Source organism: Physcomitrium patens, chromosome 3, assembly GCF_059467195.1.
Source record: "Physcomitrium patens ecotype Gransden chromosome 3, ASM5946719v1, whole genome shotgun sequence".
Taxonomy (NCBI): domain Eukaryota; kingdom Viridiplantae; phylum Streptophyta; class Bryopsida; order Funariales; family Funariaceae; genus Physcomitrium; species Physcomitrium patens.
Genome location: NC_143412.1, coordinates 23,689,455 through 23,704,946, shown reverse-complemented (window position 1 = coordinate 23,704,946; position 15,492 = coordinate 23,689,455). Strand labels below are relative to the sequence as shown.

The 15,492-nt window shown below is 29.2% G+C and overlaps 1 protein-coding gene across 14 annotated transcripts; it reads left to right on the top strand.

The window, feature by feature from the left end:
* Nucleotides 1-9,465: 9,465 nt before the first annotated feature.
* On the top strand, nt 9,466-13,319 carry LOC112279748 (uncharacterized). 14 transcript variants are annotated; one of them, XM_090249284.1, is made up of 6 exons: nt 9,466-10,494; nt 10,584-10,664; nt 10,835-10,922; nt 11,112-11,214; nt 11,605-11,700; nt 12,907-13,319. In XM_090249284.1, the coding sequence occupies exons 4-6, from the start codon at nt 11,183-11,185 to the stop codon at nt 13,106-13,108; spliced, it is 330 nt and encodes a 109-aa protein (XP_090105410.1). In that variant the 5' UTR covers nt 9,466-10,494; nt 10,584-10,664; nt 10,835-10,922; nt 11,112-11,182; the 3' UTR covers nt 13,109-13,319. The 14 variants fall into 14 exon arrangements, 10 of the variants coding, with proteins under 10 accessions (XP_090105410.1, XP_073388682.1, XP_073388680.1 ...); XM_073532581.2 differs by lacking the exon at nt 10,584-10,664 and having other exon boundaries at nt 10,835-10,888; XM_073532579.2 differs by lacking the exon at nt 10,584-10,664.
* Nucleotides 13,320-15,492: the final 2,173 nt, after the last annotated feature.

Here is a 15,492-nt window from a genome sequence, read left to right as displayed (position 1 = left end):
TCATATGTAAAAAAAATCTAAAATGCAAAGAATTATGTATTTTACATACTTTGATCTTTATTCTCTTCAAAGATGGTTGATGGGTTTTTTCAGCCATCAATAATATTCCATACTAAGGTAAAAAGACTATCCTAATATTTGATCATTATTGAGGCTTTTGTAACAACCTTCAAATAAAACATTTGGAACATCGTCATGAATTGTTGTAATTTCTAATAAAATCATCAAACATTGGAAGTCTCTTCCAAGGTTGTGATATTAAATATGTTGTATCTTGACATCTATTTGAGGAAAGACATGTCTTTTTTGAGGATTTTCATCTTGATTATTTCATCTTGAAAGTTGTGACAATTGCAATGTCTTATCTAATAAACTAACAAGTGATAATTCTTGAGTTGAATCTATTGGTTGTTGATTATCTATCTCCTTAGCATCACAAATACATAGAAGTTACAAGTAAGAATATAAGATAGAATGCTATCTTTCTTATATATATATATATATATATATATATATATATATAGACAAAAATTTGCTATTCTTTATTTTTGTTTTGATGGATGTCATCAATGAAAAACTTCAACTCCTTTTTCAGAATTTTTTAGAATAATCACAAATATATCTTAAATAAATCTCAAAAAGTCCTAATGTAATTCTAATTGAAATCCTAATGGACTTCAATCAAATCCTCGACCAAATCCTAAATCCTAAGAAAACTTTAAATTTTAAATTTTAAACCAAATCCTAAATCCTACATCAAATCCTAAATTCTAATCTAATCATAAATATTAACCAAATACTAATCAAATCCTAAATCCTAATTCAATCACAAGTTTAAACCAAATCCTAAGCAAAATCTAATCAACTCAACCTAATCCTAGCACAATTTAGAATCTCAATATCTATCAATTAAATTATTGATCTTGCTTGAAATTTCACATATTTTTCAATAATTAACTTGTTATTAAGCATATAAAATTTGAAAAGAATTGATTTTATTAAATAAAGATAAATATCAAAATCCGCTTGAGTATTGGCTAGCCTCTTTTTTCATCTTTAATGCTAGTCTTCTAGTACTAATATTTCATTTTCATACCATTCAATTGTTTTTAAAATTTATATATGTATAAAAAATCAAATCTATTACCTTCACATATAAATTTCATTCCATTCCAATAAGTAGATTGCTGAAGATCTTAGAAATCCTAATTACCCCTCAAAGTCCAATTTCTAAGACCTCAATCTACTTAAAATTCAATAACCTTCAATTCAATTATTTGATCAAACTTATAATTTCTATTCTATCTTTGAAATTTAATTATTTGATCAAACTTATATCAAACTCAAACTTATAATATACACTTCAAACAACTATTCTCATAAGTCCTAGAAATTTGAACCATAGATCTACTACCAAATTCATGAAATTCTCCAAAATATAATACCCTTTTTATTTCACAAATTCTAGAATCACCCAAAATAACTGTGACTTTGCAAAGCTCTTAGAAAGTTATTACACACTCAAATCAATCAAAATAAATGCTTAAAAAAATCGTATAAAATCTTGCTCTCTTCTTTGCCAAAGAATCTTGAAGTCACCTTAGGTGCATGGTTTTATGCCTTGAGATTTGATATCGACCCAGGTTGATGATCAATCCTTCTGTGTATCAATTCTTAGCTTCTTGAAGTAAATTTTGCTAAAATCTACTCTTAATTCCTTCCTATACACGTTGATATCATTTTATTTCTCAATCTACCTTTTTTTGTTTTATTTCTAGCCCTACAAAGTAAGTAGAAGCCTAATTTGTAAAAAAGCAATAATAATATTTTTTAATTGTACAATCTTTTAACTATTATCTTTATTCTAAGATATTTTTTTATAACTTTTAAAAATAAGATCTTCTATACTATAATATTTTTTTCTTTCTTTTATTCATTAATCATGTTACATTATAATACTGCACCAATGAACAAGATATTCTAATCTATTTCAGCACCGCCTTGAATCAAAGACTTCTTCCATCTCAAATATTTAATTATTATCCATTTTTATAAAAAAAAGGTAGCATTCATCTTCTTTTTGAAATATTCACTATTTTATATGGCTGAAGGAAAAATACATGGAATATGGGATGGATCTTTATAGACTCCAATAGATATAATTGATAAGCAATAAGATTGACTTATTCACAAATAAAAAAAGATCCAAGCTTAAAAAAGTCCAACTTTTCACAAAGACAAGTAATCTTGAAGTTTTGATAAAACAGCCACAACTTTTCACCCAGATTGAATTGTGGTTGTTTCTTATAAGAGGCATTCGTATTGATTTTTTTTTTATTATTATTCTTGAGCTTCTTTTAACTATGCCTCTATTGTTGTATGTAGCTCTAAAAAAAAATTTGTCAATTATTTTGCCATAGAATTATCAACTTTTGAAAAGTCAAAAATATCAAGTCATGGATGATAACCATAATTGGTAAAATAAGATATTTATTAAATAAAAGTGTGTACTAATTTATTGTATGTAAACTCTACCAATGGCAAAAAAATTGTCAAATATCTTCATAACAGTTGATGGTACACTTCAAATTCTATTCCAAAACTAAATTCATCCATATTATTTGTCTATTGGTTTGAGGATAGAAAGCCAAAGAGAGCTTTATATCTACCTATAGAATCTTAAAAAGGATTTTTCAAAATCTTGATCTAAATTGAGTCTCTCTATCTAATATAATATCTTTGAACAATACATGATAGTAATAAATATTGTCAAGAAAAAGTATAGTAGTTTTTTCACTTGTGATAGATTTTGTACATGATACAAAATATACCATCTTAATAAAATAATCTACTATTACAAACATAAAATCATACAAATCTAAAAATAAAAGATTCGTGATAAAATCCATAGAAATAAAAGACCATAGTTGATTTGGAATAGGTAATGGCTGAAGAAGTCCATAGGATCAATGACAAGGAATTTTTGATCTTGAACAAATATCACATGATAGTATAAAGTCTTTAACTGCCTCCTATTTTTGAGGCCACAAAAAATCTCTTGATATTAGTTTAAAAGTCTTATTATATCCATAATGTGTGGCTATTCAAAAGTCATGATGAGATTAAAAAACATGTAATAGTGCTTTGCCTTTTGAAATATATAATCATCCCTCAAAATAGAGTAGATTATTTTTGAACTCAAACTTAAAAGTATCATCAGACTTAAAAGAATTATTCTTAATATCATAAATAAGAAGATTAGAGGATATACTTGATTGAATTTGCTTGTAAAAAGTTAAATCAACAATCAATAATGATTTTATTGCTTGAAAATAAAAATGCTTTGACTTCAAAAAAAATTATTCTTTATTGATCAAAAGTAGTATTTTTCTTCTTTTGATGCAAGTTAAAAACATCTAAGAAGAGCTTTTAACAAATCTTGTTGTTTTTTAGATTAATAAGTGATCTTGAAATCAAATCTTCATAAGAACATGCTCCAATAGGCTTGGTGAAAATTCAAATCATATATCAATATGAAGTATTTTAGGTTTTTGTGATCTATATACATGATGATTGGACTAGAAGCACTTTTTAGATAATGATGTCATTCTTGAAATGAATCCATAATTACAATAAGTTCTTTGTTGTAGATTTCATAATTAATCTTAATTGATAAAAATTACTTAGAATTAAAAAATACCTAGTGGAGCTTATTATCTACTCCTATTTGTGACAAAATAATATCCATGGCAAAGTTTAATGCATCTATTTTTATAAATAATGCCTTCAAAAAGTCAACATAATATAAATTTGGTACAAAAATAAATGTTGTCTTCAAGGCTTCAAAAGATGTATCAGCTTCTTTGCTTTACTCAAGTTTGTCTTTATATATTAGGCATGTAATAGGAGCCACAACTCAAATTTTTTTAAATAAAGATCCAATAATAAACGACAATTTTTAAATAACTTTATATATTTTTTATTATTTTTGAAATCTTTTAATCTATGATAGTTTGGAACTTTTTAGGATCCATCATAGGACCATCATTTGAAATGATGTATACTAAAAAGTCAACTTGAGTAGTATAATATACATACTTTTTGATCTTGGCATATAATTTTGCATCTCTTGATTTTTATAATACATGAAAAATATGAAATTCATACTCTTTTATGTTTTTAGGGTAGATTAAGATGTCATTTAAATAATAGACGATAAAATCACCAAAAAACTCATAAAAGATATCATTCATTACATGCTGAAAAGTAATTGGTACATTTGTGAGTCTAAAAGACATAATATTTTATTTGAAATGCTTATACTTGGTTTAAAATATACTTTTCTATTTGTCTCCTTCTTTAATGCATATTAGATTGTATGCTCTTTGTAGATCTATTTTTGTATAGATCTTTGTTTGATTTAGTTCATTAAGAAGTTTTGAAATCAAAGATAGATGATACATATTCTTGATGATAAACTTAATTAATTTTCAATAGTCCACACATATTTATAAAGATTTGTTTATTTACTTCATAAATAAGATAAGAGCCTCAGTTGAAGATTTAAAATAGCATATAAAATTTTTGACCAAATTTTCATCAACGCATTCTTTAAGTGCAGCCAACTAATTTTCTAATAGGATATAGATTGGTCCAAATGGTAGTTGAGCTCTTTTTTAAAGATCAATGGAAAAATCCTAAAGACGATACTTTGAAAGAATCATAGCATTCCTCTTTTAAAAAATGTCTTGATAATCTTAGTATTGACTTAGAATGCCGATTAAAACCTTTTCTCTATCAACAATAGATGTTATGTATACAATAAAAGTTGACTCTTTTTTTGCAACACGCATGAAATCTCTTATACCTACCAATAATGGTTTGGATGTATTGATCTTACATATTTCTATTTGCCTAACAAAATCTTGAGCTAAATTATAGAAAACATCTAGATTATAAGAAATCCAATCTATCTGGAGGTTATACCTTTCTAACCACAATAATCCTAAAATAATTGGATTAAAAAGAGATCTAATCATATTAAATATTATTTAATTATTATGACCACTAGTTGCTATTTCTATAGAAATAATTTTATATGTAATATTTTCGAAAGACAATGAACGACCATTTATTACTTCTATATGCATAGGTTTGATTTTTTCAACTAAGACTATATCTTCTTTTTTGACAAAGTCTTTATCTATAAAATAGATTAATGCTTCTAAATCCAACAAGGTTAAGACTTTGTAATTTTTTGATTCTAAATAAACTTCTATTATAAAACAAGGTGAGGGATCTGAAGATAGAATAGGACCTTTACTAGGAATCATGTAAGATTTTAATTGCACAGTCCTTATTGTTGCTTTAAAAACTTATTTTTCAATACATTGTCATATTTGGCAACTATACTCTTCATTTTATAATTGTGTTGTTTCTTTGGACAATGTTGAGTACTATCCTTGAACTCTCCATAATATAGGTACAAACATTTTTAATGATGACAAGTCTTTTCTTCCTCAGTAAGAAATTTAAAATATTATTGTATGGTAACATGACTATATAATGAAAAATAAAAATATGGATATTATTATAGAAGAACCTAAAAAAAATATAATAAAAAAATAAGAATAAAAAATTAGTTAGTTAATAAAAGATTTAATTTTAATATTGTATTTATATAAAATGAACTTTTATTTACTTTATAGAGGCATAAATGAGCCAAATTAAAATAAATAAGATAAAAAGAGTAAATTTTAGTAAATTTTACCATAAGAAGCCAAGAATTGATATCCAAAGAGGACTAGTTGTCAACTTAGATCAAAATCAGACTGTAAGGTACAAAACTACATACCTATGATGACTCTAGAGGTTTTTAGTAGATCAAAGAGTGGCGTTTGAGAGAAAACTTGATAAAAAAATTTTGATCGTTAGTTTTATTTTAATTAAATTAATATTAATTTTTTGAAAGATTTTTAAAGTTAATAAATTTTTTTGTTGGTTTAGATTTTAAAAAATGAAAATATGTTTATAGATTTGAGGATTTTTAAAGTTTTGTAGTATATATGCAAATGGATTTTGAGCAGTTTGTTGGTGTATTAGTTGTGAATATGTGTGCAAATTTTAAAATCAATTGTATAATTAGATTGAAGTATGTAAAGGTTTTTATGGGTTGAGGTTTCAAAAATTGGAGTTTAAAGGTCAGTGAGTGTTTCTAAGATCTTCAATAATTCTTCAATTGGATTGAAGTGATTTTTTTTTATTTTTTATTTTTTATGAATACTAGACTTGATTTTCAATATTTAGGTAAAATTTGAAAGCAATTTAATAGTTCAAAAAAGAGATGTTGATGCTAAAAATTTAGCATTCAGATTGGAGTAAGAAGCTTTCCAATGCCCATTGGATTATCTTGCATTTCTTTTAATTGATAAGCTTAATTGATTTCATCTTTCTTATACTTTTGTCTAACTAAGATATTAAAAAGTATAAATTTTGAGTTAATATCAATAATTTGGTCATTAGTTGTTGAAGTTACAATTTGCAATAGGATTTGGTCTAGGATTTGTCTACAATTTGCATAGGGCTTAAGATTTTGTCTAAAATTTGGTTAGGATTAGGATTTTCTTAGAATTTGGTTTAAAACTTGATTAGAAATTGATAAAGATTTGTCTAGGATTTGTCTAGGATTCAGAATTTTATTAGGGTTTCATTAGGATTTGACCTAGGATTTGGTTTAGGGTCAATTAGGATTTCAATTAGGATTACATTAGAATTTTTATTTTTAGTATTCCTTTAGGATTCTTAATTTTTTCTTTAAAGATTTTTATTTCTAATATTTCTTTAAGATTATTATTTTATTTTTTTGAGATTAGTGTAGAACTTCTTTGTGTTTCTTTTATAACTTCTTTTAAATTTATTTTGGATTGATTAAAATTTAATCAGGTTTATCAAAGTCTAATTAAGATTATTTAAGATTCTATAATACTTTAATAGGATTTTATATAATAATATTTCCATACATATTAATTCTATCATTGACTATTTGGATAAAAAAATAAAAAATAAAAAACAAAAATATAAGAATCTTATATTTTATTTGTATTTAACTCATTTTATTTGTTTTTTAAATTAATGTATAGTACAAACGATGTCTATGCATTGAAAGAAAAGTGTCTATTTCTAAATTTCTTTAAAATAAATTACAAATAGTAATTATTTTATTTTTCAGGTTACATTTTGTATTTATATTTATATTTTTGTTTATATAAAAATATTTTTAAAACGAATATTTTATCTAATTCTAAATCATTTTAATACAATTATATATATATATATATATATAATTATAGAAATAAAAAAATAATAATTTATTTGAATAATAATTATAAAAAATAATTTTATTTATAATTTTATTTATATTTGTAATAATATCCATCATACTTCAATAATGATATTTGAAAATATTCTGTTTCAAGAATGTTTTAACAAAATTTTAGTAGTAAGTGTTTGAATTAAAATGCATTATTATGTATCATCAAGGGAGAAGTTATAAACTATTTTTCTCACTGCTTAAGAAATACATGTAAAATATATTGGTCTTCATAGCTTGTATACTTTATTTGTTTTTTTAGTTTTCTGATTGTCTGGTATTGGTTCTAGCTTAAGTTTTATAATTTTTACCATAAAAAATAATTAACTTTTTTGAGTAAAATATAATTTTCAAAGAAAAAAATTGAACAAAAAGAATAGAATATATATGATGTTTTAAATTAAATTTTTACGTTTAAATTTACAAATAAGCAAAACTAATTTAAGCCTGAAAAACAATATTTCAGTAAAAAAAATTTATTTAATTTAAAAATTAAATTTATTAACACAGAATCATTTTTTACATTTTTATAACCACAATATATTTACAAAAAAATAACTAGAAGAGCAACTTATTACAATATTAGTTATTTGTTCCATGTAATTATCATTTATTCAATGAAAAAAATCATATATTTAATATATTATAAAAAAAATTAGTTTAAATGATTTATAAGAGTGCCTTTTTTTCTTATAATATTATTATTTTTGGATAGATTATTAAAATTAGCATCTTTAATTGCAATGAGACTTAAAGATACACACAATGAACAATAATTTTATTGATGATAGGTAATTTTAAAAAATACAAATAATTCAATCATCTTAAAGAATTTTAGAACTCTGAATAAAGTAATTATTGTCATCTACATATATTATTTTTGTATGATTGCATATGCATATGTATTTTTTATTTTTTTTAAACTTCTAAAGATAAAATTTGACATTTTAAAATTGAAGAAGAAGATTTCAAAATCAACTAACTATTATCTTTCTATTTAATATTTTTTTTGCATACTTTTTCTTTATAAATTATAAAATTACAAATGTTAAGAAAACTTAAGCACTTAAAGTTTTTAAATATTATGATTTTAAAAAATTATAGAAAAATATGAGAATATTTTAGAATTTAATTTTTATTGAAGATTCTTATTGCATTATTCTAATTAAAAAAATAAAGAATGAAAATTTTCATGTATTTTTGATACAAAAGTATTTAAGAATAATAAAAACAAAACGAGCTTTTATTTTTTTAGTTATCTCATTATAAGTTAAAATATATTTATAAAAAATAAATGTCTCTTAAAAAATAAAATAGTGTACAATAACATATATATATTATTTATTTTTTAATTAAAAAAATAAAAAAGAAATAAAATAATTTTTTAAAATTATTGCCATAAAAAAATTAACTATTCTACTATTCTACATTAAAATTAACGATTATATATTAGAATCTTCAAATTAACTATTCTATATTAGAATCTTTCATATAAATTAAATTCTAAAATATTCACATATTTTTCTATATGAATAATATTTTATATCAACCATGCATATTTATTTCTATTTAATTAATTAATCAACAAATCAATACAAACACATGTATATATTTATATCTTATATGTTAAAGATAATAGTGGCTTTGTATAATCTACATGGTTGGAATATAAGGCTATTAAACTCGAAGTTTACAATGCAAGTTGTAATAACATTTAGTCTTGCTTAAGAGCTCTTTATCTATACCATTGTGATCCAATTACTATTAGTTTATATTTTTCTTTATCATTTTTTCTTATAAAAATAGCAAGGAAAGATAAGTAACATTGAGGCATATATTAAAATACATAATAGATAAGAAAAAAAAGATATTCTATTGATTCCATTTATTTAAAACAAGAAAAACAAACAAACAAATAAATCTTAAAAGAATTATATTAAAGATATTTCCAAAAAGTTTTTTCTTCTAAAAGAAAAGCATCTAATAAGCTAACAATAATATCAAATATTGTCTCTTTTCTATTTATATAAAAAATTGTTATAAAGTTTTTTGGAAAAAAAATAAAAAATCTATCATAACAACATTAGAACTTTATTTTTAAATGCATAAAAAAACATTCTCTCAATAAAAACCAAAATATTTTAAAATGTAAGATGCATTTGTGCATGTAGATGCATTGAATATATAGATATAAATAATATTGCTATTGCCACTACAACTTCCCATCCATCACATGCCATCATAATTTTTTCCAAAGCCACCACAAGTTGCCCTAAACTTGCTTAAATACACCATAGTATACTTCACATAACACTAAAATACACATGTATAAGGAAAGTGCGCTTTATCTATTATGGAGTGTAATGCAAGTTTCCAACAACTTGCAATGGTATTAGCAAAAATTCTAATAACATGTGATGAATGACAAGTTATAAAATCTCCACAAGAAGATTGTTTGGAAACTATTAGAAACTTATAAAAAGATGCTTAGGATTAGAAAAAAAATTAAAAGATTAAAACAAATAAAATAAACTCAAGATTGAAATACAATTGTATACACACACACTTGTGAACATTTGAAAATATCCAATCTACGGTAATAATGAGAGACCCACATCCACTGGTGCAAGCTCTCCTAATCCCGCACCGCGTCTTCCGGCGGGAGGATTCTGCCACTTTTAAATTGCGCGCGCGCTCAGTCCTGTGCTTCGGCACTCCTGTCTCGGCGCCATGAAATTCATTATAATCGAATGCAGCGCTAAATCCGTAATTCGGTGGGATGCCGCGACACTAGAGTACGTTGAGAGTTGTTGATGTAATTAGGGCATGAGGCTCGTGGATCGAATTAGTGTTGCTTCGCAATGAAATCGATCATATCGAGATTTCATGGTGGATACTGTGATCGGTCCCGGAAGGCGGATCCCTTTGCGTGATTCGATGACTGCTTTGGCATAGGGTCCGAGCATGTGCGGCTACTATATACGTTGCTTGGCGTCGATTTAACTTGGTGATGGGGCGAGTGATTGGAAATGCTTTGCGGAGACACGAGGGATCGGCTGGCGGGAGAGTGCAGATCTAACCGATAACGAACGATTTGTTGCTGTCGTGGAAATAGGCTTTTGAAGGTGTGTGAGCCTGATCGCGAAAATACTTCTGGCTTTGTTTTACAGAACCTGCTCTGATTTCCTGCACTTCGTTTTGTAAACGTGACCAGGATGTTGAAAGTCTGTTAAGATGTAGAGTTCTGCGTTCATTGGCTGCATCCGAATTTGCCATGCGGCATTTTCTTTCACAGGTGATTGGGAGTGTAAAGTTATTCAGATTCCAGCTGAAATAATCTTCTGAACTTTGTTAATTTACAGAAGAAGGCGATAGAGAAAGAATTTTATGAACGTGAACACTGCATTTTCTCCACTGACACATGGCACGTGGGTGAACGACCTGATCTCTTGTATTTTGTACCAGGTTATAATTTTCTCTTGGGATGAATGCCATTAACGGTCATCCTTCGAAGCATAAGTAACGCTCGCGGTTAAAGATTTTGGCTTCACAGGCGAACTTTCTAAATCTACATTCATCGATTTTGCCTTAGTATCCTAATGAACATTGTGAGGATTAGCATGTGTGATAACATCAGTTTTCAACAAGTTAATCTTCGCACATTGTGTATGTATTATTGATACTTAAGTGATGCCTTTCGCTGCGCATTATTAATTCCAATGCTGCAAACACCGATTTGCAGGCAAATTTCTGCTGCATCATCCTACTGTTTCTCCACTTAAGAGAATCTGAAAGGAGAAATTATCGTGTGCCATGTCGACCCCAGCTGCTTCCCGTATGTGTAGGTGTGTTCCGACACCATTGCAGGTAGTCAGATATTGGTTGAGTTTCACTGTAATATTTATTTCACTTAACAAACTGGATAGATCTCTTATGGGTAGTTTGTGTGATAGATCTCTTCTTCGTGATATGGATTGCACTTTTTAGTCCCCGGGAGCGATGGTGCAAAACCTGATGCTCATGGCACTAGCATCAAGAGCTTTACGGAAATGAGCAAGCAAGACTATACTGGTTTGGACAATGTGATATATGTTCCCCTAACTTGGTGATATATTCACAAGGCTCGATGTCATCGTTGACTATACAGGATTGGCATCAAAGACTTTGCAAATATATTTCTGCTATGATATTTATATACAGAACTACTAAAGGAAACGGTGAAAATTTTGATGCAGTTGGAAGCTACAACAAATCCATGATTTGGTAAACTCCTGTGAAAAAATTGTCCTGCTGAGCATGTACTTGGTGACGACGCCTCGAGGCCTTCTGAGGTACTGCTGCACGGGCAGTATCAATTTTTTAAATTGCAAGTTTCAAAAATATGTTTTTGTTCTTCTGGATACTTTCTGTGCGTGGATTATGAGTGAAGCTATCCCCAGGTTTGCTGATGCTAAGGTAAACTAGGAGCTTGATCGTGCCATCGAATAAGTTGGAATAGCTACCCCGACCTTTCCCAAAATTGTGAATAAATGGTTGAACTGATGCTCCTATTTTCAAAACATAATTGTAATGTTCTACCTCATCGAATACCTCATCGAATCATTGGAATACCTCATCGAATCAATGTTCATTTGTAGTTACCAATTTTTCGACTTCTGTCCACTCCGCCAAATTAGAGTGTTTATTTGCGGTCTTGGATCACGTTCTCTTTGTAGTGTATGAGCCTCCGAGTCGGTGACTGCTTACATCGAAGACGGGAAGTGAAAGGGGCGAGGCGGTAATTTTGTTCCTGCAACAACAAATCAAAGTCACGTTTGAAAACAAGTTGATGATCCGGGTCAAAAGGATGGGCCTGGCTGTACGTTTAGACCATTAACTGTCTATTACAGTAAGCACGTAAGTAGGTATCCTTCTGAAAAGCGGCTGTTATGTCTCTGAAGCTTCAGCGACCGGTCTTGGCTCATGGCTGGAAAACTCGCAGATTTTAACCAAAATCTCTATTTTTTCCGAGTAAGCATGCCTACACCGACTCGGTTTGAGGGCCAACGGCTTCTGCAATATCGTACTTCGTGGTTTGTATTTGTAGGTTTGATTGTGGATGTAGACTCCCTGGTGCTTTAGGGTTCAATAATGTGGCAGCTAGAGTCCAGTTTACTCTCGTCAAGCCAGCAGTCACAAGGGACCCTTATTGCTCGTGCCGATGGAACACTACTCGCAATCATCTCGTTCAGACGTGGGACTTTCGCACCAAATATCCCCGAATAAAGCTTCTCTCTGCTTCCTGAAGTCCACACATATGTTCTTTATTCGTGACTGAATTTTTCATATAATACTTTATTTCATTATAAAAGTAGAAATAATAATGCGAGACATAGACACGGATTAGATCTGCGCGCTTGCATCGTTATTCCCACAGTACTGGTCATCGTGAATGCTGTGAGTGAAGCAGCAATAATTACTGGGTAGCAAAATGTAACCTCAGGGATTTGCAATTGATTAATCAACTAATCTTAATGCTAACTGTACGAACTCGACAGGTTTGGCAATTTGACGTGCAGTCAGATGATGGAATATTTCATGACACAGACAGCGTTTCTTGAGGTGGCAGAGCAACTAGTCAGCAGCAGGAACAGGTCTCTCAGGAAAATTAAAACTGGGCAATGCTGGTGTCATAACTTGTCTCAACATCTCAAGGCTCTCAAACTGGGCATCAGAAGCAAGTGTAATTGTCCAGGTTAGAAGCCTGTCCATTGATCCGTGCAAGTTTCTGGTTGAGTGTCACATTGTCTCACAAAAGCTCTCAGTGTGATAATCTGTGTACCAGTTGACCACAACTTGCCAACACTCCCTCATTAAAGATGCAGACCCTCTGACAGATTAAGAGTCTAAGACAGAAACCCAATTTTTTCCTCTGCCAAAAATGCAAGGTAAAAGGGTATTTAAACCCCAATTGCTTTCACAGAACAACAACAACAATCCAAAGTGCTGCTGCCAGTGTTGTACCATTTGCACTTTGCCAAATACTTATTGACAATGGCAACGTGCAACTTATTAAACCCTAAACATTGTGGCTTATTGGGACACAACACAATCTTCTTATTACAATCACAAATAATAAGAACTTGAGCGTGAGACTTGGAGTGTGGCTGCCCCTACCAGGGTTTTAACATTGTTCCACGGTCATGCACTATACCATTTGTGTGATAAGGCTCCTAAAACCCTTGCTACAGTCAAAGTTTTAGGTCTGGCTTCCCTCGTGTAAACATGGCAAGTTCTAAAAGATTTGCAATCATAATAATTTTTGCAAATCCATAAATACTAGAGGTTCCGAGATGGAGGACTGGACCTAGGGAGTTGATCCTGGGTAATAAGTCTAGATCACATTCAAAAATAAATAAATAAATTAAATAAAAAATAAAAGCTAAAAGCCAAAAAATGAAAACAAAACGAAACAAAACAATGAAAAGTGGGGTGACACCATTTTGCCAAAAAACACCAAATTTTCACCTCATTTATCAAAAAGTTACAACTGCAAGTCCTAGATTCAACAGTTGAATCCATCCAAGTCTGGTGCTTCATATCCAAACAAACAAGCAAACAAACAAACAAAAAAAAATCTTTCTTAGGTGCGGAAGTCTGTATGATTAATAACAATAACAATATTTTATTTGACTTTTCTCTATTTTTGTACAAGCGAGAGAGAAAGAAGCGCTTTGAATTTTTGTCACCTTCACCATCATGCTTCTCATTGAAGTCCAATCATGCAAGTCCAACCAAGCTTCATATATGGTATTGATGGGGGTGTGTGATTGCAATGCAAGAGCCAACATTGTAGACGAGGGAGGGGTCCGTGGGGGCCGGATTGGCTGATTTTGTGTAGGGCCCTTCCTTTGGCCCCCTTTAGAGGAACTGGGGGGAGGCTTTTTTGTGGGGCTTGAGGAAGGAAGGGAATGAATGATTGAGGTGGTTGTGTTTGCTAGTTTGGTACAAAGGTGTTGATGCCACAACCTTTCCAAATGACCCACTATTTCTTCCTCTACTACTCACGCTCTCCAAGGGGCTTCAATTCACTCTCAAATGCATACACAAAGAGTACATGTACAGATGCTCATACTCATACATTAATAATCAATCCACCCAGGAGGTGAATAGTGAGGCTTGTAGTGCAATAGAGAGAATAATGTCAGAGTCCATCATGTATGAGTGTTCCAAGGCAGCAAAGCTTTGTTATTTTTATATGGTGGGGTTATAATAGACTTCACATGAAACTGTTCAATGCATGTGTATCTGCCCTGGTCCTTTTCATATTTACTATATGGAATGCTGAGAAGTAAAAAAGAAAAAAAGGAAAAGAAAAGTAGAGACATAGTAATACTATATATATATATATATATATATATGTGTGTGTGTGTGTGTGTGTTTTTCTGTCTATTTTATTTAGTTATTTATTACTACCATGTGAAGATCAAGGTGGGATATGTTTGGTTGCCTAAAGGCTGATTTCATTTTAAACATATATGTAGTTCTTTTTGTTTTGTTTTGTTTTGTTTTGTTTTTTTTTTAAAGAGTTTACCAAGTCTGTGAGATTTGTTCATTCAAACTTAGATGACAACTTGCCAACTGGTATCACTAATAGACTACTGTGTTGGTGTGGCCCTTTAATACAGTGCATGTTTATTTATTTCATTTTATTTTATTTTTGTTTAGTTTTTGTTGGGCTTTGGCCTTAAAATATGGCTGTGTTGTTGTCATTGTTTGTTGGTGCATTCCTTGTCCAAATGAAGATGCAGTTTGCATGGAATGTAGAAACCTTAAAAGGGTACCAGGAGTGGCCATGGACAGCAGAATTTTACCTTTGTGAACATTTCATTCCAATCAATCAATTAATCAAATTAAATTAAAACTAAAAATTGTATGTATGTATATAATAATATCTATTCAACCTGTAGGTTCATATCATCCTAAGAAAGATTCATAACTTCTTAAAGTGTTTCAACTTAGAGGTCTTTATACTTAACTTAGGAGAGAAGGTGAGAGAATACAATTGTTAAATCTTTTGATTGATTGAAATCTAGAGGCCCTCAATTTTAATTAATCACAAAATTTTAGCCTCTTACCTTATT

Excerpts from the sequence above, each read along its gene's own strand:
- LOC112279748 (XM_073532582.2), top strand. The coding sequence starts at position 11,183 with ATGTCGACCCCAGCTGCTTCCCGTATGTGTAG. Across the intron at positions 11,215-11,604 it reads GCTGCTTCCCGTATGTGTAG|TTGGAAGCTACAACAAATCC; the intron begins GTGTGTTCCGAC and ends ATTTTGATGCAG. Across the intron at positions 11,701-12,906 it reads ACGCCTCGAGGCCTTCTGAG|GTTTGGCAATTTGACGTGCA; the intron begins GTACTGCTGCAC and ends CGAACTCGACAG.